The 22,999-nt window shown below is 37.5% G+C and overlaps 4 protein-coding genes across 6 annotated transcripts; all 4 read left to right on the top strand.

The window, feature by feature from the left end:
* The first annotated feature begins 2,051 nt into the window (after positions 1–2,051).
* LOC126630339 (protein YLS7-like) lies at positions 2,052–5,247 on the top strand. The gene is made up of 4 exons (XM_050300425.1): positions 2,052–2,406; positions 2,586–3,492; positions 3,708–3,982; positions 4,246–5,247. Exons 2-4 carry the CDS (start codon positions 2,757–2,759, stop codon positions 5,056–5,058), a joined length of 1,824 nt encoding a protein of 607 aa, XP_050156382.1. The 5' UTR covers positions 2,052–2,406; positions 2,586–2,756; the 3' UTR covers positions 5,059–5,247.
* A 1,162-nt stretch (positions 5,248–6,409) lies between these two features.
* Positions 6,410–8,134, top strand: LOC126630340 (nuclear pore complex protein NUP35-like). The gene is made up of 2 exons (XM_050300426.1): positions 6,410–6,913; positions 7,655–8,134. The coding sequence occupies exons 1-2, from the start codon at positions 6,896–6,898 to the stop codon at positions 7,961–7,963; spliced, it is 327 nt and encodes a 108-aa protein (XP_050156383.1). The 5' UTR covers positions 6,410–6,895; the 3' UTR covers positions 7,964–8,134.
* Positions 8,135–9,408: 1,274 nt separating this feature from the next.
* Positions 9,409–14,003, top strand: LOC126630709 (65-kDa microtubule-associated protein 3-like). Of its 3 annotated transcripts, none has more exons than XR_007626085.1 (14): positions 9,409–9,722; positions 10,224–10,311; positions 10,419–10,625; positions 10,758–11,009; positions 11,121–11,330; positions 11,418–11,573; positions 11,658–11,817; positions 11,909–12,060; positions 12,143–12,230; positions 12,407–12,480; positions 12,599–12,673; positions 12,759–13,032; positions 13,152–13,259; positions 13,399–13,487. XR_007626085.1 is itself a non-coding variant. In XM_050300860.1 (14 exons), the coding sequence occupies exons 2-14, from the start codon at positions 10,240–10,242 to the stop codon at positions 13,812–13,814; spliced, it is 2,043 nt and encodes a 680-aa protein (XP_050156817.1). In that variant the 5' UTR covers positions 9,409–9,722; positions 10,224–10,239; the 3' UTR covers positions 13,815–14,003. The 3 variants fall into 3 exon arrangements, 2 of the variants coding, with proteins under 2 accessions (XP_050156817.1, XP_050156816.1); XM_050300860.1 differs by lacking the exon at positions 13,152–13,259 and adding an exon at positions 13,582–14,003 and having other exon boundaries at positions 13,399–13,488; XM_050300859.1 differs by lacking the exon at positions 13,152–13,259 and having other exon boundaries at positions 9,410–9,722; positions 13,399–14,003.
* A 642-nt stretch (positions 14,004–14,645) lies between these two features.
* On the top strand, positions 14,646–18,346 carry LOC126627699 (AT-hook motif nuclear-localized protein 6-like). Its single transcript, XM_050297211.1, has 5 exons — positions 14,646–15,508; positions 16,692–16,759; positions 17,016–17,147; positions 17,399–17,560; positions 17,737–18,346. The coding sequence occupies exons 1-5, from the start codon at positions 15,139–15,141 to the stop codon at positions 18,031–18,033; spliced, it is 1,029 nt and encodes a 342-aa protein (XP_050153168.1). The 5' UTR covers positions 14,646–15,138; the 3' UTR covers positions 18,034–18,346.
* Positions 18,347–22,999: the final 4,653 nt, after the last annotated feature.

Here is a 22,999-nt window from a genome sequence, read left to right as displayed (position 1 = left end):
TTTACATCATCCGTTCCGTCTTGTTCCGTCCCGTTTCGTCCCCTTCTGTTCCATCCCGTCCCGTTCCGTCTGCGTACCAAACGGTACCAAGGAATGGAATGAGACGGGACGGGATGGGATAAGATGGGACGGAATGGAGAGGGAGTAAAGATGCTCTCGGACCGAAACAAGAAGGAAGAAGGAGACGGAGATGTTATAATTTTGTGTTCCACGGACGTGGAACGAGTTGTTCCATGGGTGAAGCGGAACGAAAATTCACCTAAAATTCTTCTGGTGGAACAGCGCGTTCCACCCGTTTTAGGCGCACCAAACGTATGACGGAACGCCTCGTCCCACTCCGTTTTGTCCCGTCCCACTTACCAAACAGTACTAATGGACCGTTGAGGTGGAGAAGGGGGGAGAGTCAGCAGTTTTGTATGAGTTACGTGTGACTTTGGTTCAACCTTTAACATTTAAATTTTAAAGGCACGACAAATTTTAAATTCGATAAAATTAGAATTTTGTAGGATTTTTTTTTAAAATGGGGTGGCTTGATAAATTTGTGAGGTGTGAATAAAACTACCCTCAATTGCACTTTTATTCTTCTTCAAATGAGCTATAATTTTTGTAGCATCCCACATCGTCCAGGAGAGTGGATCCTGTAAATTTTATATGTATATTCTCATCTCTTCCTAGTACGAGGCCTTTTAGGGGCTCACTAGCTTCGGGTTCTATCGGAACTCCGAAGTTAAGTGAGTTCGTGCGAGAGCATTCCCATGATGGGTGATCCACTATAAAGTTCTCATGTGAGTTCTCAAAAATAAAACCATGAGGGCGTGGTTGGGGTCCAAAGCAGACAATATCATGCTACGGTGGAGTCGAGCCCGGGATGTGGTGGGGTTCCGGGCCGAAATGTGACAATTTTTCTGCCACAAGTGTGATTAAAAAAAGTGTATTTCGCAACAATGTTATGAAAGTATATTGAGTCATGTGCATAACAAAAGCATTTTGGCAATTTAAACTATAATATAATTTGTGAGTTGTGCATCGTTATTAAAAAAATTTAGTGCAATACTAATTATTTAAACTATAATATAATTTTTTTTAGTTGCCAAGATGCAATACACTACTCACAAATTATATTAGTATTGCACAAACTATAATATAATTTTTAAATACTAATTATTTAAAAAAAATTAGTGCATCGTGATTAAAAAAAATTAGTACAAAAGCATCTTGGCAATTTAAACTATAATATAATTTGTGTATTGCATTTGCATTTGCATTTGCCCCAAATTTTGCTTTCAGGAAAATCTTTTGTTGGAATTAATGTCTTAATATTGGACATATTTGAAACGGCAGAGCCCAAGGTTGTCAAGTGTTGTTATTTTGTTGTCGGTTTGCTCTATTCGGCTGCCCAACAACAGGCCCAATTATGTATTAATTCCTTCAAAACCAATAAATCAAAAGTTTTTTTTATTTTCTGTTAACTTCTTAATAAAAATGTCGTTTTGTTATCAAGTATCTAAATGATGCTAGACGTTAGTCGGTTGGTAGACTAAAGCTTAGTGCTTAGACGACTAGGCGGAGCTTAACTAGGGGCATAGAGGGACTAGGCGGATTTAAGTAAATTTATTGTTTTTAAGCATTGGAATACATTAATTACAAAATAGAATGATATATAAATTATAAAGTATTAGAAGATAATAAAAATACTAGAAACAAACATATAATCTGCATTCATCTAAGTATTCAACAAATTTCTTACAAGTCGATATTTAGTATTGTTTATATTTTCCCCAAGAAAGTAGTGTTTCTAAATTTGACGCTTACAACAAATTGATCGTCACAAAATGTCAAGCATGGCCCATAATTATATTGTAAGTCGATGCGGAGTGATTTTTTAGTATACATAGAACACGGTTAAGTACATAATTATAATAATAAAATCGGTTAGAAATTTGACAAAAAAAAATCCATACGGCCCAAACCATACAGCCCAAACATATTCCAAGAAGACGAATCGTCTAATTCAATCTGCCGCATATCACTCAAATAAACAAGATTATAATAGTTTTGCCAAAAAAACACAATATTATAATAGTTTCTAAAAATAAAAAATAAAAAATAAAAACAAGATTATAATTTTCCCATCTAAATCTTTCATCTTTCATCTTGATTCTTTAAATCCAAGCCCCCTCTTTCCAGATCTTCATCCACTACTTCCATTTCTACCAGCTCTCCGCCATTGATCTGATTCCATGTTCCGTACATAAAGCATTCAACTTTCCAGGTCGGGAATCCATGTTTCCCATTCTTTTCACTTACCCAGGAATCCAATTCCCCTGTAAACAAATCTTCATGCTTCCATTTGTTGTTTCCTTTTAAGTGCTTCAAGATCTTCTATTGCGTGTAGCGTTGATCAAGGTATATTTTCTTTAGATCTTCATACCCTTTTGGAAGCCATTGTTGTTTGTCCATTTTTAGTAATTAAATTTACTTATAAACGTGATTATCATTAAGCATGATTATAAAGTTTCCATTTTTAACATTGTGTTGCTTGAATTACATGTAATTTCTGGAGTTGTTGTTGCGTATGTTTTCAGGGTTTGCTGGAGGAGGTTGAGCTCAAAGTTGGGGTTTTCCTAATTTGGAAAGAAAATGATGAGTTGGGTTTTTTCTTTAGCCATTTGAACGCATGCTTTTGGGGTTTTCCATTGGTAGTTTAATTTAGGCTAGATAGTTTATTTCACACGAATTGCTTGATTTGGAAAGCGATGACTTCATTGACTTGGGCTTCGTCCAAAGGTTCGATTTCGATGACTTCCTACCCGAAAGCTCTTTCGTGGATGGTAGTTTCCGGGGTGGCATTGGCTTTGTTCTTACTTTTTGCTTCCTGGGTTTTAGTGACTTACCCGATTGGTTCAACGGTTAGCTGGTATTTCTATGGTGTTGATAGTATGCAGAAGTTGGATTATTCTACCTCTATAGGGAATCCCACTAACCACGATGCTCCCCTTCCAAACAATGTAGATAGTGTCGATAAGAATATGGTATCGGAGTCTAATTCAAAAGTTCCGAAAAGTTCAGTGGATCCACAAACAAAAGTTGTTAATCAGAATATTCTTACCGAGTCGAATTCACAAGCACCCTTGAGTTCAGATGGTTCAGTGGTTGTTTCAGAAACTAGAGAGATCAAAGATCTGCCAGATGTGGCAAAGAATTCATCCGGTTCATCAGATAATGAAAATGTTGGATCAGTAAACTCAACTGGTCCATCAGAGCCTGCAGTTTCAACCACTTCATCAATTGATGACGGTATGATTAAAACTGATAAGAATTTGTCAGACGAGTCCAATCCACAACTGTCCTCGACTTCAAGTGATCCATCAATAGTTTCGCAAACAAAGGAGATGAAGGATATATCAGCACCTGCACTCGAGCCCAATGATACTACATCAGCTTCTTCTCAGTTGCCCAACAATGCAACCAGTGGTGTTTCCGTTGATTCAGGTAGCTTTCATGTTGTTCCGTTATGCTTTCATGTTGTTCCGTTATGTTTTCATGTTTGCTGAAATTTAACATTTTGCTATACTCTTAGCCTTTTGTACTCTGATTGAACTTATGTATAATTTAGCCTTTTGTACTTCTGAAATTTGACTTGTTGCTATAACATTTTCAAGTACTTTTTTCTTTGAATTTGACTTACTTCTGTTCGTATTATGCAGGCTGTGATCTATACAGTGGAAGTTGGATTTATGATTCAGCAGGACCGGTATATACAAACAATACATGCCCTGTCCTGACACAGATGCAAAATTGCCAGGGAAATGGGAGACCTGACAAGCAGTATGAGAATTGGCGATGGAAGCCCTCTCAGTGTGACCTGCCACGTTTTGATGCCAGGAAATTTCTAGAGTTGATGAGGGGGAAAACAATAGCTTTCATTGGTGATTCGGTTGCTCGAAACCATATGGAGTCATTGTTGTGCATGCTCTGGCAGGTAATTGTCTAAATTTTTTATGATCTAGTTACCTTGAATTAAATGTTTTTTTCTTATAGTAGATGGAATTTTCGCAACGCTGGATTCATCAACCCTGCTAGTATTATACGTCTCTAAATGCATGTGGAATTAGTTTTGTGGAGTTCGTTTTTAGCGATTGCGTTTCAAAGCAGCTGTATGAAATTGCATCTCCATCCTTTTTTGCAGATAATGCTGTTTTAAGTAACTCTAGCAGTGCTTGCATCTTTGTGTGGTGTATGCAGGTAGAAGTTCCAAAAAACCGTGGGAACAAGAGAATGCAACGTTATTATTTCAAGTCGACATCTATGTTTGTTGTCCGGATTTGGTCGTCGTGGCTTGTGAAGCAAACATCTGAGGCATTTCATTTTGCTCCAGAGGGTGTGGCCAAGCTCCACCTTGATGCCCCTGATGACAAATTCATGGATCTCATCCCACAGTTTGATGTGATTGTTTTCTCTTCCGGCCATTGGTTTGCCAAGCAGTCGGTCTATATCTTAAACAACGAGATTGTGGGAGGGCAGTTATGGTGGCCGGACAAATCAAGGCCTATGAAGGTTAACAACATTGAAGCATTTGGAATATCTGTCGAGACAATTCTCACTGCTGTTGCTAGACATCCGAATAATACGGGGATCGCCATTGTGCGTTCTTATTCACCTGACCATTACGAGGGTGGAGCTTGGAACACTGGAGGATCATGCACCGGGAAGGTAAAGCCTCTTGCACTGGGCGAAGTAGTGGAAAATGGCTTTACGAATATAATGCATGAAAAACAAGTTTTGGGTTTTAACCGTGCGATTCAGAAAGGTGTGACAAACAAGTCGAAGTTGAAACTGATGGATATCACGAAACCTTTTGCGTACCGCCACGACGGGCATCCAGGCCCGTACAGAAGCCCCGACCCTAACAAGAAAACACAGCGGGGCCCTGACGGAAGGCCTCCGCCACAGGATTGCTTGCACTGGTGCATGCCGGGTCCGGTCGATACATGGAATGAATTTGTGCTTGAAATTATAAGGAGAGAGTATGAGGGCAGCAACAACTCTTCTTCATGAGTTGGGGCAAAGCTTGCATGGTATAATTTTTTGTTTAAATTATTTATAAATATAAGAAAAAGATTGTACAGTAATTATTTGTTGCAATAGGTGGGAGGATTAGCGGCTAAATTTGTATTTTGAGAGCAATTTTAGTTTAGTTACCATTATGTGTTTTTGAATAAAATTAAGTGCTTTGCTTGTTTAGAACTCGTTTGGAAGCGTTTTCAAATGACTGAAAGTGTTTTTGGAGAAAATATTTTTGAAACCAATTCTTAGTAAAGATGCATATTAATCCTATAGAAGCACTTGAACTGCTTGCTAAGCTCATAACTGGTGTTTTTGCAAGAAGCATCTTGGTCGCGTTTGGTATGCGGGACAGGACGGAACAGAATGAGACGAGGCGTTTCATCCCACGTTTGGTGCGCTTAAAATGAGTGGAATGCTCTATTCCACGGACAAGTTTTGGATGATTTTTCGTTCCACCTCCCCCTGGAACGACATGTTCCACATCCGTGGGACACAAATTTACAACATTTTAAGACAAAAATACTCCTTATCTTTTTCAAAATTTACATCATCTAAATCATACAACAAACCCTAAAACTATCTTCTCTTCTTCTCAGCCGTTGTGAACCTCTTCACATCTGCATCTCCCCTTCGCAACCTTCCTTCTCATCCTCTTCCGTGTAGCAGCTCTGCATCTCCCAAGTTCGATCTGTTTTTGTGTAGCCTCTCGGTCTCTCTTTCTTTGTAAAATAATTGCTTCCAGGAGGTCCTAATTTTGATGTAAATTTGAAGTGGCATTATTATTCTTTTCTGATTTGCTTGTTTCGATTTCATTAACACCCAGTTAATATGCAAAACATTTGTAATTTCCACTACCTGTTTTGGTCTGCTTTGGTTGGTTCATCTAATTGACTTCAGTTGTTGCCATTATGAGTTGAGGAGGAAATGAGAAGGCTCTGGCCTTATTTCCATGTGGTTGTTGTGCCAAGGAAAGAGTTTTCTTTAAAAAAAATTATCCTAGTTTCCCAGTTATTGGAGGTTCCCGATATGCATGAATCAAATATCCCACTACAATGCATTTTAAACTTGAAGTCGTCAGTGATCATTTGGATGTATTCCTGGTCAAATGTGATTGTAAGTTTGAAATATTGTCTTTCTTAGCTACTTACTGGTGAGCAAGTTGTGTGTCAAACCACAAACCCTTTCCCAAGTCTCTGCTCCTCTTAGCTACTTCATTACTTAGAATTTATTGACCTTGCACAATAAAAAAGGGAGATCTTGTTTGGTAATCAACTGTTAGAACTTAGGGGTAAGACACAACTTAGTAGATATCCCTAAAGGAAACTCAAAAAATGGTCAACTAGTTAACGGTAAAGTGTTGTGTAAATTATTGGATATAATGGTGTTTGATATTTTCTATGCATGTCTGTTGAATAGAAGTTAATTTTTGTGAATTGCTATACTGAGCTTCTAGTTCACAGTTTTAAGGACCATGGAAATGTTTTGTTATGTACTCTAAAGAAAAATGTTGGGAACACGTAGAACACTTTATTGTATTGTTTTATCACATAGCTCTCTCCAACTTTTTAGGTCAGTCGTTCAACTGATTGAAGCTTATTTGGTTGTACTTGGTCTTCAAGTCTTCAATCACTAAAGTTATGGCTTGCTTGTCTAACTTATTGAGTAATTACAATGTAATTTTTGCTCAGCTATCCACATTTAGGCTTCTGATGGTGTTCTTATTTTTCCTTCCAGATTCCCTCCAGTTGATACAAATTTAGTTATACGAGAGTTTGAAAAATGTGGAGTGATTTTGAAACATGTTCCTGGTCCAAGAGATGCCAACTGGATGCACATTCTATATCAGGTTCTTTTTTCTCCATTATTTTGAGTTTGATGAATCAAATTTCTTGTATCAATGATTGATCTTCTCTTCATTTCTTCACCTCTTTGAACTGGTAATGTTACCATGAATTCGTCAATTGGAGAGTTTGCGAGTCAAACTCATTGACTATCTGTAAGAAATGCCCTTGAAATTGGGAGTAAAACTAACCAAAACTTTGATATAAATTAAATTTTTGAGCAGCTGGAAATAGCTGAGTTTGTTTTTATGACTTATCTTTTGTTATGTGTTATGAAAGATGTTTTACTTGTAAAATGTATGGATTTGTCTCTGTCAACTATAATAATGGCACTGTGCATCACTTCTGCTTAAAGTTGGGTTTTATTATTGGCGGGATGCTACCATGTATGTCAAAAGTAAGATCGCTTATTGGCCTTGGCTGCAGACATAGCCTCATGGAGGCATAATATTGATTAAGATTATCAGTAATACTTATGTCTAAGGAAGTAATCACAAGATCACATTATAATTATTTGCTACTGCTGTTGGCTTATGGCATGGAAGGAATTTGTAACACCATTATGTGTGCGCCGTGCGTATATGAGGGAAAATGGATGTAGACCATGTTTGTCTCTGTGTTTTGGTTGCCAAAGACTTACCTGTATTCCATCTTTCTACTCTTCGTTTGCTCAGTTTGGCTAGGTATCCTACAAGAATGCAACTGCTATTGAAAATTGTTAACCATTCACTTTGCTGGTGGTGCAGAGTTACTCTGATGCTCAGAAGGCTCTTAGCAAGAATGGGATGCAAATTAACGGGGCACTAATTATAGGGGTGAAGCCGCTGGATCCAATGCAACGCCATGCATTAAATGAAAGGGTCAACAATCAGGATTTCATGACATTTCCCCCTCAACCGTTCATGAAACATGCAAAGATGAATGCTTCAAAAGCCCCCCCTCGTCCTTACTATCTTCAAAACGGTAATACCAGCGCGCAGAAATCTGGAGGTGCAATTGCTTCCTCAGCAAAGTCATTGGTGTCCAAAGTCATGGATTTAATGTTTGGTATGTAGAATTTTGTGGTTAAGAAAATGTAATTGTTGGTTAAAATTTTCATTTAAAATGTGAAAGAGGTGTCGATCCTCCACAGAAGCTGAGTACCAATGTTTAATTGTAATATAACCTATTTAAGTTATGAATGTTTAAACCCTAAAACGTTACGACATGCATGATCATTAAACTTATATATTTTTCAACATTGCATGGCAACCATGAACAGAACCATCTTAACCATCTTATTCATGCTAAAGAACTCATTACTTCCAATATTCACTGGCTCGAGGAAGTCTGACTTCATCAACAAATCATAGAAGATATAAATTACAAATTTTAAAGGGGTTTGCATGCGGAACACAACATATACCGAATAAAATTTGGACCAAGAAAAACAAATAATGGATAATAGTGTTCAAATTTGAACAATTCAAATTTGAACAACTTAAAAAAAAAAAAGTCTTGTCCCGTTCCACACATAAAATTGTACCAAACAACAGACGGAACATGGGTATTTTAGTCATTTTAAGTTTTTGGTTCCGTTCCGTCCATGTGCTACCAAATGCAGAACGGAACAACCATCATGCTCCGTCCTGGGCGTACCAAATATACACAGAACATTCGTTCCATCCTGTTCCGTCTGCGTACCAAACGCTACCTTTAAGTCACTTAAACTACTTTTCAAATAGGTCATTTTGTACTACGGTTTTGTGGTATTCCTTTTCACTTAAAAGTGAGAGGTCTTACGTTCGAATCTTGTGAATGACGAATTCGATATCAAATTAGACTACCTATTGTGTGGTTTTGCCGAACTCTTTATTTTCTTAGTGTAAAAATATTGATGTATTAAAGAAAAAAAAAAAACTACTTTCCAAATAAGCTATTAGTTGTGTACTCGTGTCCTACGTTTCACTTTTGATCAATAAGAAACTTTCTTTTAAAATTCCAATTTAGAATTTTTTTTTTCCAAATGGTTCTTTGATTATTCTAACCTAAACTAATAGGTGAAGGGGAGAGGCAGACTATTCTAATTAACTTAAGTATGTTTAAATTTGGCAAAAATGCTTTCTTTTTTCATTAAGGAAATAAGATAGATAAATCTTATTTAAGTATTTATTTTCATATTTATTGTCGTATTGATTCAATATCATTTTCAAATTTGGTATTCGTTAGATTGTGTTTTTGAAAAATATTAATTTTCTTTCACAATCTTATATCCAATTTTTCGAATTTGGATCCCATTCGGATCCAAATTATGAAATCTTAGAAATCATTATATCTTAACCATTTATATATCGTGCGATTATAAATTATTTTAAATTTTTTATTTAGAATTAATCACAAATGGCAAAATTCCATTGGACAAATACATATTAGCAGCGATAAATCGACTACAGCAAATCTGAGTCCTCTCCTGAAAATTTGAAATTCAAATGCCGTTGGTGCGTGACCTGCTTCGTCCCGGAGAATCATTAAAAAACAAATCTTTAACAAGCCCCCTCTGCCTTCTTCAACGGTCCTCTTTTCTCCTCATTCAAACAGCTTCTCTCTCTCTCTCTCTCTCTCTCTCTAAACATTTCACATTTCGGTTACGCATCTCACATCTCCATTAAAATTCAAACCCCAAATCCTACCTTTTTCCCCCAAAGTTTCCAATAGAAGAAAAACGAAACGAGACCCACATTTTCTCGGGAAAATCCTCCAATTGCCGGCCTCTGCTGTGGCAAGAAAATTCATACAGCAGATAGAAAATTTATGCTCATTGATTTGCTCTCTCAGGTTTGTTTCCGGGTTTTCCTCTTCCCGTCTTCGTTATTTTTCTTCAATTTTCCCCAATTCCCCGTTTGGTTCTCGAGAAAGAATTTGAAATTTTGAATTTTGATATCAAATTTTTGAATTGTTGAAAAAAAATTCCTCAGCTTCTTCTAGTTGATTTTGTCGCCTGTGGTCTGGTTGGTTCTTTTGATTTTAGTTTCTTTGAGCTAAATTGCGTGGGAATTATTTGTAAAAGAGAGAATTTTCCATTCAATTTTAGAATTGGTGTTCATATAGAACTCTGACCTAATATGGACTAGAATTGGTGATGTAATTTTCTTTTTCTCCAAAATTCTGGGAGAAACCTGCAGTTCGAGATACTTTTGTCTGGGCTTTGAGGAATCTAGGGTTCTGTTGCTTTTTTTTCCATATATTTTGTTGCTATTTAGAGATGACTAAGAATTTTATGGTCAATTTATGCAATGCATATAGTGAGGGTTTGATGGTGAAAATTGTTTATGGCAGGTAGCACTGCTTCAATATGTCTAATCTCCAAAGTGAGCAGCTTCTGCAAATGGAAACAACATGTGGATCACTTCTATATGAGCTTCAGGTATCACAGAAAACTTGTCTAGTTTATTTATTTATTTTTTTAATGGAAATTGGAGTACTCGAAAGTACTAATCTCACTTTGTTTCTTGTCTAATACGAAAATTGTAGATAATTTGGAATGAAGTCGGAGAGACTGACAAAGATAGGGATAAGATGTTGCTTGAGCTTGAGCAGGAGTGTCTAGAAGTATACAGAAGAAAGGTAGATCAGGCAAATCGGTGTAGGGCACAGCTACGGCAGGCAATTGCTGATTCGGAAGCAGAACTTGCTGCAATATGTTCTGCAATGGGGGAGCGACCGGTACATATTAGACAGGTCAGGATCGACTGTTTTGTAGATAACTGTTATTGTTTCGTAGATAAATAGTTTAAATGACCTGTTCCCATTGAAGTTAAGGAGGCTATTGTTTAAAATCAGAATTATTTACAAATTGCTTTGTCATTTCAGTCTGATCAAAGTGCCGGAAGTTTGAAGGAAGAGCTCAGCAAAATTATTCCACAGCTGGAGGAGATGAAGAAAAGAAAATGTGACAGAAAAAATAACTTTCTGGAAGTTCTAGAGGAGATACGGAAAATTTCAAGTGAGATTAATGGAAGCACAGATTACAGTTCTTCTAAACCGGGTGTGGATGAAACTGATTTGTCATTGAGAAGGCTTGAAGAATTGCACAGACATCTACATGCACTCCAAACTGAGAAGGTTGGGAGTTATTTTTTCAATTTCCTTTCCATCTGCATATCATCTTAATCTGATTTTGTATTCTTTTATGCTCTTTAAGTCCTCATTTATCTGTTCTTTCTTGTTGTGCAGAGTGATCGGCTTAAGCAGATACAGGACCACCTGTGTACATTGAACTCATTTTGCTCAGTTCTTGGTATGGACTACAAACAGACAATTAGTGAGGTTCATCGCAGTTTAGTTGATTCCGAAGGAAGCAAGAATATAAGTAATGATACAATTCAGCGATTGGCTGCTGCAATACAAAAATTGCGGGAGGTTAAATTACAGAGAATGCAGAAGGTAAAGAATGTTCTTTGTCGTTTTTGAGTTTCTAGTCGAAGTTATGTGCATTTAATTGAATGATATTAACCTCCTAATCTCTGACAGCTTCAAGATCTTGCAACTACCATGTTAGAGCTGTGGAACTTGATGGATACGCCAATTGAGGAACAACAGATGTTTCAGAATATAACCTGCAATATAGCTGCTTCAGAACATGAGATAACTGAACCAAATACACTCTCTGTGGACTTTATCAATTATGTGAGTTTTTTTTATATTGTAATTCTGTATTATTGGATCAGTTTATTTTTCAAGAATTCATCTGGGATTAAATCTATTGAGCAGGTTGAGGCAGAAGTGTCTCGGTTGGAAGAGCTGAAATCAAGTAAAATGAAAGAGCTTGTTCTTAAGAAGAGATCAGAGCTAGAGGAAATCTGTAGAAAGACACACATGGTCCTAGAAGCAGATAGTGCAATTGACTACATAATTGAAGCTATAGAATCAGGTGCATCTTAAATTCTTAACAGCATATCATGAGGTAACAGAAAATTCCTACATAATTGTTTTGAACGCATGCATCATTTTTACTTGTGCAGGAGATGTGGACCCTGCTTGTGTCCTTGATCAAATTGAGCTTCAGGTTTCAAAGGTTAAAGAGGAAGCTTTTAGCAGGAAAGACATACTTGAAAAAGTTGAGAAGTGGTTGTTTGCTTGTGATGAGGAGTGCTGGCTCGAGGAGTATAACAGGGTTAGTTGTTTCCATCACCATGTCGCTTACTTCACAACATTGAAATCCCTTTGCTTACTTGTTCCATTTTGCGTTCGTGTAGGATGAAAACCGATACAATGCTGGAAGAGGAGCTCATCTTACTCTCAAGCGTGCTGAGAAAGCACGTGCTCTGGTTAATAAACTTCCAGGTATTGACCGCATTTGTAAAATGGCACCCTTGGTTAATAATTCTAGACTAGCCTATATATGAAACTGTTACAGAACTGTGCTTTGGTCAAGAATATTGTTTTAATTATGTTTATGCTGGTTTCAGTTTTTTCCATTTTTTTTTAAATGTGTTTTTACAATCCTGTTTTTTATACAGCAATGGTGGATGCATTGGCTTCAAAAACCATATCATGGGAGAAGGAGAGGGGCATTGAGTTCACATATGATGGTGTAAGTTGCTTCCCTTGTATTTCTGAAGTCTCTAGGAGGTCTATTCCAGTTGAGTTTATTTTTTGTTTTCATACACAAAATTCTGAAACAATTTGTATTGTTTTCAACTTCCGTTCAGATTCGTCTTCTTTCCATGCTTGAAGAGTATACTATATTACGGGAGGAGAAGGAGCAAGAACGTCGAAGGCAGAGGGTATGGCCCAGCAGTTTCACTTGGACATATTTCTTTGAAGATCTTACTGTGAACCGTGTAACAACTCTTCATCTCCCATTTTCAGGACCAGAAAAAGATTCAGGGTCAGTTGATAGCTGAACAAGAGGCACTTTATGGGTCAAAGCCAAGTCCATCGAAACCTCAGAGTGTAAAGAAGGGTCCAAGAATGTCAACTGGAGGTGCGAGCAATAGAAGACTTTCAATGCAAGCTCCTAAACCTGATCCACTTCATTCCGTCAAAGGTACTCCGCGTCCGCGTTCAAGAAAGGGTGACCGAGTCCACCAAAATGAGCAATTAAACAATCAGCTGGATGATAGCTTTTCATCTTTGTCCACAGGTTAATCTCTTCTCCAATAGTTCTCATTTGTGTCTGGTTGACAAATGAGAGTATTGAAAATAAAATAAAAAGATATATTTAGTTGCTTTGAAGGTTATTCACCGTCTGTTTCCTTGCAGGGGGGGACTCTGACTCTGGTAGTAGTACCTAAAAACATGTTTGTTTTATTCTTCGTTGCGTCGGTGTTTCAGAAGCTTCTGTTGAGTTCATTTTAAACAAAACATGAGGCATGACACTGGAACACCATATCTCTGTTGCTGTCTAGTGTTTCAAAAAAAAAAAAAAAGTCTGCTTTCCAGACATCATACGAAAACATGCGAACAATCAAATTTTAATGTATCTTTATCCACGTCTTTGCTTATGCAGGTAGACGAGGCTTGGATGTTGCTGGACTTCCTGTTAAAAAGCACTCTTATGGTGCCCCAAATGCTTCTGAAGTGGAGACACCAACGACTCGTAAACCCTTCTCCCCCATTTCTGTTCCCGTTTCCATTCCAACAGAAAATGTCGCTTTCGCTACTACTCCTCTGAAGCCTAGAACTGTTGCAGACGAAGCGAACAAGACGCCCAAGGTGATGCCAATCTTCGTGCCAACGACACCATCAACGGTGTCAGTTCCCATGCAGACAGCTATCACACCAGCTCCTCCTCCTCCTCCACCAATTCCATTTGCTACCAACTTGGTCCAAGAGATTCCTGAGGAGATTGAGTACTCGTTCGAGGAAAGAAGAGCTGGATTTGTGCTCCCTAGAACACATGTGAAGCCAATGATACAAGTTTGATAGGTTAATTAGTTAAAGTTTGGTGAGACTTTGAGAGTTAAAATTGCTGTTTTAGCATTTCTTTTCCCTTTTGTATTGGATTCTTTTGATTTTTAAGTCAATTGTAATTGGCTTTCCTGGTTTTATGTACATAGTCTAAGAATGTCTAAACCTCTTCCCTGTTGATTAATGTGATCATTAAGTTTCTAATCTTCTTCGTTTCGATTTTATGGTTTATTCAGGAGAATTTTGATAGAGCTAATCAGGGGTAACTCTCATATTTAATACGAATTAATGTTTTTGTACAAGACAGACAACCAATATACAATAATTATGTTTTGTAAGAGCAAATCTAGAAGAATACGTGATTTGATTCTTCTTCATAATTTTTTTCTCGAGATTTTGATTTTGGTTTTTTTTTAAGGGCATATTTTATTTACAAATGGCATTAACAGTAGATAGCTCAAACTAAAAGGGTGTTTAGTTCAAATTAAAATCTTCCAGTCAAAGTTTAATTTTCTGAAAAGACAAAGGAGTTGTCAGTAGTTGGAAAATTGGTGTAGCTCTTAACGTTAGCTTTACAGCTTTGAGAGAATTATTTATTTATACAACTTTAAATAAATAAATGGTAATAAAAAATAGAAGAGCCCTTTTCTTTTCTCAAACAAAACTTGATTGTTTTTTTTAAATATTCAAATTTAGTATCATTGCCCATTTATTAAATTCACCTTTATTAAATTTCCAAGACGGACGTGAAACATTTTCTTAACTAAAATTTATACTTTGCATTTGCAATTAGAATATTAATTTTTTAATAAAATTTCATCAATATTTAATTATAACAATTTCATTTTTATTTATAATTTTCCAAATTTTTATACTTTATTTATTTCTCCTCCTTTTCCTGCAAAACCCTAAATTCACGTTTCTCAGAAGTATTTCTGAAATCAGTGTTGCTTGTTTCCTTGTAATTTCTTTGAAGTGATTTACAATTTTTTAACTGAAATTTCAGTTTCTGCCATTGGAGCTCTGTGCTTTCTCTGCAATGGTGGAGACAAGCTTCAGAACTGGAGGAGTTGCAGCACTGAGTTCTTCAGCTTTCTGCATTTAGAGACGACTTGTGGTTTCTGGGTTCCAAATTTTTTGAAAGTTTGGAACTTTCTAGCCTACTTTAACAGAAATCTGCTCAAGTTATTGTTTTTCAGTTAAATTATTTTCTGGGTTTTTTTTTTTTTGCTTCCTAAAGTTGCAGACTTTAATGGGTAGATTCTAGGGTTTCAAGTGTTTATAGGGTTTAAGATTTTTTAGGGTTTTGGGTGGTTTTTGTGTGTCTGCAAATTTGCATATGCAAATGGAGGAGAAAGACAACAAGTTGGTTTCTGGTGTAGCAGTGAGCGGTGAGAACGCTCCAGATGATTACAGGATTGCCCCAAGAAATGAAAACCCTAGCCCATGTGGGGGACCCACAACGGCGGCAGCTCCGACGGCGTCGCCGATGAGCTTGACCGGGATCGGTACGGACGGAAAGAAGAAGAGGGGCAGGCCTAGGAAATACGGACCCGACAGCAAGCCCGTCCCGTCTTCGGCATTGTCCCCGATGCCGATTTCGTCGTCGATTCCGCTGACCGGAGAGTTCTCCGCCTGGAAGAGGGGCAGAGGCAAGCCCGTTGACTCGATCAAGAAGTCTCACAAGCATGACGTGTTTGGGAACTCAGGTAACGAAATGAAACGAAACAACCCTTTTAAATAAAAGCTTTGAAAATTTTGACTTTCGGTTAATGTTGGTTACCGTTTTTACTGTTTTACATTTGGGATGAAATGATCATGATCTGTTGTTGTAGCTCTGACACTGTTGACGGGGATTTTTGGATCAGCGTTTTTTTATTGAGCGTAATGACGCAGATTCAAAAATCCCCGTCAACAGATTGTATCATGTTTACTGTTGTGTGTGTGTGTTTTGGGATTGGATTTGTGTTTTTAGAGTGAGATTTGAAGGGAATGTTGGTTGGATTTGGTTTGCAAGTGGACCCTTTGTGATCAGATTCCCGTGTCAGATCTGGAAGTAAATGGTGTTTTATGTGGATTGGAATTACTGATTTTTTCTGCTGGCTACTGCAATTTATATTATACTCTCTTTGCCTTTAGGAAACAGAATGAGAGAATGATTGAGGTAGCTAGCTTGTCCAATAGGTAGAGTCCACTAATTAGGCTGGCGTGCCTGGATTAGACTTGCCTAATTAGGTGATTACCTCTTAAGCACCTGCTGACTCTGGCCTAATTTGCATCAGATAAGAAAGAAAAGAGAACAAATGAAGAAACTAGAAAGCACAAGCAGGGAATTTGGATATAAACACCTGGTTTATATGCACCTAATTACAATTTTAATATGTTTTGGGGTCAGTTTTTGACCTTAACCACTCTTTTCAATATGACCATTCCACTCTTGACACCTCACCTTTTGTTCAAGAGCTCCCGTCTCCTGAGGATTACGAGCAGTTTCCTTAGCCACCCTTAGGCGTAACTGCGACCTTTGTTATGAAATTAATGGAGTTTTCAATTTCTATTATTAGGTAATCATTTTGGTTTGAGGCGATTATTTCTGCTTGTGAACTAGGCAACAATTTCCGGGCTTTGTTCTTCTTGATCCCCCTAGAATTCATCTAATTATCTCCTTGCGTTGTCGTTTTCAGGTTTACGAGTATTATGTTCATTAGATGAGACTTCACTTGTTTGTTAATGTTTCGTCTCTTTGATTGCTCTACGTTTTGGTGATTAGATCCTTGAACTAGAATTTTGTATTTTAATTGGGATACTTCTGGGCGTTTTAATCATGCAAATTCCAATTTTTAAAATGATCATTTGATTTGGGATTCACTGACGGTTTTTATTTTTTTGTAGGTGAGAAAATTGCATACTCGGTTGGTGCAAACTTTACACCACACATCCTTACTGTCCATTCTGGCGAGGTATGCATCAGAAAATTGTTATATGTGAAACAAATATTCATGTCAGTACAAACTGTCGTGTCTACTATTCTAATTGATACCGAACATCTTAGAATTCATGAAACCAGTTATTATTCTTGTAGACGTTTAAAAGACGAGCAAAAAACAACGTCAAACAAAAATTACAAACTAGAAAGTTGATTCAGGTCCTCTTCCAGTACTATTGCTATGGATCAAGGTTGTACTTGATTTCTGATGGTAATTATGGTTCTTGCAGGATGTTACAATGAAGATCATGTCATTCTCTCAACAAGGAGCTCGAGCTATTTGCATACTTTCCGCAAATGGTACCATTTCAAATGTTACACTTAGGCAGGCCAGTTCTTCTGGGGGTACTTTAACGTATGAGGTACGGCAGTGTGCTTGTCTTTGAAATTATCTGTTATTAGTTATTATTGTATCAATGTAAGTTCCTGGCTGCAAGCTATTTACGTAATCGGTCTCGTGCATGTTGCGTTCTGTTTTTAATCGCTCTATATATAAGAACATAACGTTCAGTAGTATTTTCTTTATGATCATGGAAGTTCTCGTTCTTGAAGAAAAGACAGTATATGTCATTGTTGCTCAGAACATCTCAAATTCTTTTTGCTGATTTTACAGGGCCGCTTTGAGATACTGTCCTTGTCAGGATCGTATATACCAACTGAGAATGCAGTAACAAAGAGCAGATCCGGTGGCATGAGTGTTGCTTTGGCAGGTCCAGACGGTAGAGTGGTTGGGGGTGGACTTGCTGGTATGCTGATCGCTGCTGGCCCCGTGCAGGTAACATCATTATACAATTATATAGTAATTTTGACAAGTTTAAATTGTTATTTTGACCATCAAGTAATCTAGCACTTCGATATTATGTTATAAATTGGTTGTGGTATTGTAGTTTACTCTCTAAAAAACGAATTCTGTAATTAATGTTTTCCTCCAAACTGTTTTGACTGCATCAGGTTGTGGTGGGCAGTTTTCTGCAAGGTCACCAGCTGGAACAGAAGCCAAAGAAGCAGAGACTCGAGCCTGTATCATCATCGATTGTCCCTATCATAGTCAATGCAGTGTCTGGTGAAGAAATGAAGGTCTATGGCGGAGTAAAGCCCATTCTGATGGCTCCTTCCTTCCACGGGGATCATTCTAATTCTCTGAATCCCGTGCACAGCTACAAGAACTCAGCTTCTGAGAGTAAATCATTGTTGTTGCAAGAGGAATCTAAAGGCTCTGGTCAAGCAAACTGTGAAGTTTCTTATTGATCATGCTTTTTCCTTTCGTGTGACGGTTGTATCTTAATTGTACTGTTCAGACTCTAGCTCTCTCAACCTTGTTTGACTGTTTTACGAAAGACAAACTAGGCTTAACGTACCTTGTGTTGGTTTTAACCCCGATTTGGTAGTCTTTTTTATTAGGTTTTAGGTCTGTCTTTTGATCGTGATCAGGCTCGTCACGTACGTGGCTGTTGTGTCCATGTATTTCTAGTGTTGTATGATGTAGCATTTTTAGATGTATGAAAAACATAACTAGTCATTTGTCCTTCAAGTTCTTTTTATCTGAAAATTGGAATATGAATGGATGTTGTGACTCTTTGCTTACAAACTTTAAGTGCTTAAACGTTCAAAAGTGCTTATGAGCGTAAGTGCTTTTTTCTTATAGTACATTCTCTTTGAATGATTTTTCTTTACATTGCCACGGTAGAGTTTTATTACTGCAACACAAGATTGCTGCCTAGAATACACATGAAGTTCTCAGTACTTCTGCCTTCCATGCCTTATTAACCTTTTCTATAAACTCTTCTGCTCTCGTCCTCAGCTCATCGTCAGTGTCAGTTTCATCATCGTCGCTGTCTCCATCGGTGCTGCTGAATTTACCATCGTCGGCTGATGCGTTCTGTTCATTGTACACTAAATTGACTGACCTGCATCAAGCCATTCTTCTCCTTCCACGCGTGTTTGGCCTCCTCCATGCCTTGTTCATCATCCGCACGGTTGCTGGCGGCCTTTGTGATACGATTTTTGCTTCGTTCATCGTTGTTGGAGACGGATTTTGATCCCACGAGGATAATGACTATGATCAAGTTGCAGATGCAGAAGATGAACACGGAGTTGGAAGCTGCCTGTGTGATTAATTCTAGCGTGGAACCAAGCATTGTGAAGGTATGTGAGAGAGAGAGATTTAAAAGCAAGCTTGTATGGATGGAGGAAGGGTGGGGGTGGAAAGCTTTAGTTATGTGCAGAAGATGAAAGGAGATGATGTTCTGTATAATGTGAAAGCTTATTCTCAACCATATTATGTAGAAAATTTTTAAGGTGCCGGAACACGGTTTGTTACACCAAATGTTATAATGCATTGCTTTTTTTATTTTTAAATATCCAACTACTTTTATTATAACACTTGGCATAACAAAATCGTGTTTTTGACATATTGAAAAATTGCTCCATATTGTAGGGCCTCTTTTTTCATTAGCTTAATGAAAAGTCCATTGTACCAAACAAGAACCTCACATGGATCCTTCTCATCCTCTCCTTTTCCTTCCCTCTTATGTCATCACATGATTCACATCCTTATCACCATTCCTGGATTTATGGAACTTTGTTGTCTTCTATTTTCTTTTGGCCTTTTTTTTTTATTTTTAAATCAACACAAGCCGGAAAATTCGGTCCTTTCAATATTGAAAGTATTACTTGACTAAGAGTGAGTTGTTATATGTGCGATAGGACAGTTACTCAAAACGTTGTGTCTGTCTTGTGCACCCAAGTCTGCATTCCCGCTCTCTACCTATTATAATAATTTAGAATACATATAGCCTTGTAAAAGAAAAACCCTAATTGGTCTCTTCTCTTTTGCAAAAATGAAGTACATGTACATGTCTTGATTAAATTATGACATTTATATCAATGTTTAAAGGGAACTTTAATGAAAGCTCCCGATACTGTTTACTTTAATGAAAAATCATATTTTTGCACTAAAAAGTCAATCATGATACTATTCACTTTACCTATGTTTAAATGACTCTCCTTAAGCTGAAATGCATCTATAAGTCTTTTCGAACTTCAAAAAATGAACTGCCATAAAAAAGCTATCAGTTAGTCTATTTTACAAAATAATAATAATGATAATTGACCCCTTAAAATTGACTAAATTTAGCAAGATGTTGACAAAATACAACATTGGGTGATTATGTGAAAGAGACTAATAAGAATAAGAATAGTCTAAATTAAATCGTATTTAAAGGTTGGTGGTAGCGGTTGTATATTCATGTATGATTACCAACTTGCTTCGAAATTGCTTTGAGACTAACACGTACAATGACAGGCAATGGCATTGACCTGGCCTTCAAATCGACAGCTTTCTTAAAAATCAATATAAAATGTTGATGTAGTTTAACCGTGATCATACAAATAAGAGAGGATAAGAGTGTATGGGAACTGAGAGGGCAAAGAAGAGGCAACATAATTTGGAAAGGGTATCCCACGTTGAAAAACAATGAGGGAAGAGAATATGAGAATGGTTTGGTGAATGTATGTGTATTAAAAGCATGAGGCGTGGACGAGGCGTCCGAGGGGAAGCCCGGCCTCACGGGACCTAAATTTTTTAATATATACACTGAGCATACACATATATTATATTAAAAATAAGAAGATTATTAATCAATAATCACCTGAACACACACATATATTATAAATATATATACACACACATATATATACATATATTATATTATATATGCATAAAATAGAGGATGAAAAGCACAATGAGCACACATATAACAATGCACGCGAACAACACACACATCCATTATATAAAGGTCGTACCCAGTGTACAAGGCTCTCGCTTTACGGAGGGTCTGGGAGAGGTAAATGTCGACTAGCCTTACCCCCATTTATGAAGAGGCTGCTCCCAAGTCTCGAGCCCGAGACCTACCGCTCATGGGCGAAAGCACTTGTCATCGCACCAAGTGCGACCTCTACACACATCCATTATATAAAAAATAAAAAAAATCAGAAAAAAGGCATAGAGACAAAAATACAAGGAAGAGGTATGAGGCAGTTAAAATCCTACCCAAAATTTGGGTTTGGGAGTAAAGGAAAAAAAAAACTCACTGAGGCGTGCCTAGGCGGCTCCGGCGAAGCCTTTCGCCCACTCCAACAAAACTGAGGCGTTAGCCATGGCGCCCAGCCTCAAGGGCGCCCTAGGCGCGCCTCGAGGTGAGTTTTTTAAAACATTGATGTATAGGCACATAAGAAAGGATATAATTAAGAATGAGCATATTCGAGGTAAAGTAGGAATGCTCGGAATCGAAAATAAGATGAGAGAAAATTAGTTAAGATGGTTTGGACACGTGAACCAAAGACCTATAGATGCTTCGATTAGAAGATGCGACTATGAGATGAAATTTCAGAGCAAAAGTAGTTGATGAAGACCTACAAAGACTTTGAAATATACTATAAGAAAATATATAAAGTACTTAGAGCTAACGGAAGATATGACGCAAAACTGAATGCAATGATATTTTAAGATTTATACAACCGACTCCACTTAATATGATAAGACTTGATTGTTGTTTGTATCCCACGTCGAAAGACGAAAATCTAGCGGAAATGCTCGATCTTGAACTTTTAATTTTGAGACAAGGGACTATAAAGCGAATGTTATTGCCAGGTGGGAAGTGATGAAAGTTGAATGACGGCCCGAAATATACGAGAGAAGATAAGAAGTTCAACATCTTATATCCTGCAGGCTACAAACGAACATGCCCTTTTGTAACTTTTTCAAGCACTTTTTTCCTCTCTTTATCCATGTGAGACGAGAATCAAATGCATTTTCTGTGTTTTAAATATCCGAAACATCCAAACCCTAAAGTGGCTTTTTCTTACCAACTTGTTCTCCGTTCACAAAACGATTGTAGGTGCAGATGAATTTCAAACAATTAAAATTAAAGTCGGAGATGGACAATCACTTATTCTTAAAATCGGCATTACTAAGATTAAAGAGTCGGGAGAAAAAGTGGCACAAGCATTTAAAGTTTCCTCAATAAATCAGATTAGAGTTACAAATGTACAAATTTTAAGCTTGATCACTAAAACCAAACTAAAAAATAAAAAAGATGAATCCAATTCAACAAGGCTTCTTGCTTTATAAGCATTAGAGGAACGTCTATCATATTCAGTCTTACCCTTATTCTGCAAAGAGGCTGTTTCTCCTGCTAAAACCAAACTAATACAAATATCCGATAAAAAAAAAATCGTACCCAGTGCACAAAGCTCCCGCTTTACGCAGGGTCTGCTTAGATTAAATTTAAATGTGAGGATATCAACAACTCTGCCTTCCATCCTCTGTTAACTTTTTCAATGAATTCCTCCACTCGTCTTCTCAGCTCATCTTCATTGTCACACTCCTTGCTTTCATTGTGATGATCGCCACTGCCATTGTCTTCTCCGGCAGTGGCGAGCTTTTTCTCGGGATTCGCCACTTGGCCGAAAACAATTGGTGATTTGAACATAGTACCCTCCTGCTCGCATTTATCATCTTCAACTTGTTTATGATCATTTGAGATTCTGGTTTTGTAGCTGCTGGTGACCGTTGAGACACTTTCTTGATCAACGTAAGAGCAGGGTTTTGAACCAACGAGGATCATGACTATGATCAAGTTGCAGAAGCAGAAAACATATAGAGAGTTGGAAGCAGCCTGAGTGAGCAAGTCCAATGTAGAATCCAACATGGTCAAACAACGGGTAGGATTGGATTGGACTGGATAACTCTCGACGAGCACAAGCGAGGGCAAGGCGGGTTTATGGTGGTCTTAGAACAAGGAAATGAAGCTATTTATAAGCAGTGGTGTGGTGTGGAGGGGATTGAAAGAAGTGTCTGTGACAAGCTTTTTGTGGGAGAACATGTTGGAGGAGCATATGGTTAGGTGTGGTGTGAAAGCTAATTGAGAAAATGACATGTTGTATTTTTAAATCAAATCATTAAAAAAAATTAATTGTAAATTTGGGATGAAACTTCTCAACTTTGCCTTTTTGTGGGTATTCGGTCGTTTTGTTTATACAGGTACCTCCGAAGAACCTCACATGGAACTTCCTTGGTTTTCTCCTGAACTCTACGTCATCGAAAAGTGACATCATAGACGAGAAAGGGTAAAGATTTTTGCACTCTAAGTTTAAGGTTCGATAGTCCAACTGCGAGTGAATTTTTTTATACGAGTAAATTGTAGCAATGATC

This window comes from Malus sylvestris, chromosome 7, assembly GCF_916048215.2.
Source record: "Malus sylvestris chromosome 7, drMalSylv7.2, whole genome shotgun sequence".
NCBI classification, from domain to species: domain Eukaryota; kingdom Viridiplantae; phylum Streptophyta; class Magnoliopsida; order Rosales; family Rosaceae; genus Malus; species Malus sylvestris.
Note: the sequence above shows the minus strand (reverse complement) of the source record. Positions and strands in the feature narration are given on the sequence as shown.

Bases quoted from the DNA above. Each gene is read 5' to 3' on its own strand.
- LOC126630339 (XM_050300425.1), top strand. From the start codon at position 2,757: ATGACTTCATTGACTTGGGCTTCGTCCAAAGGTTCGATTTCGATGACT. The intron at 3,493-3,707 runs GTAGCTTTCATG...CGTATTATGCAG, and splicing joins TGGTGTTTCCGTTGATTCAG to GCTGTGATCTATACAGTGGA. The intron at 3,983-4,245 runs GTAATTGTCTAA...TGGTGTATGCAG, and splicing joins TGTTGTGCATGCTCTGGCAG to GTAGAAGTTCCAAAAAACCG.
- LOC126630709 (XM_050300859.1), top strand. From the start codon at position 10,240: ATGTCTAATCTCCAAAGTGAGCAGCTTCTGCAAATGGAAACAACATGT. The intron at 10,312-10,418 runs GTATCACAGAAA...CGAAAATTGTAG, and splicing joins CACTTCTATATGAGCTTCAG to ATAATTTGGAATGAAGTCGG. The intron at 12,674-12,758 runs GTATGGCCCAGC...TCCCATTTTCAG, and splicing joins AAGAACGTCGAAGGCAGAGG to GACCAGAAAAAGATTCAGGG.
- LOC126627699 (XM_050297211.1), top strand. From the start codon at position 15,139: ATGCAAATGGAGGAGAAAGACAACAAGTTGGTTTCTGGTGTAGCAGTG. The intron at 15,509-16,691 runs GTAACGAAATGA...ATTTTTTTGTAG, and splicing joins TGACGTGTTTGGGAACTCAG to GTGAGAAAATTGCATACTCG. The intron at 16,760-17,015 runs GTATGCATCAGA...TGGTTCTTGCAG, and splicing joins TTACTGTCCATTCTGGCGAG to GATGTTACAATGAAGATCAT.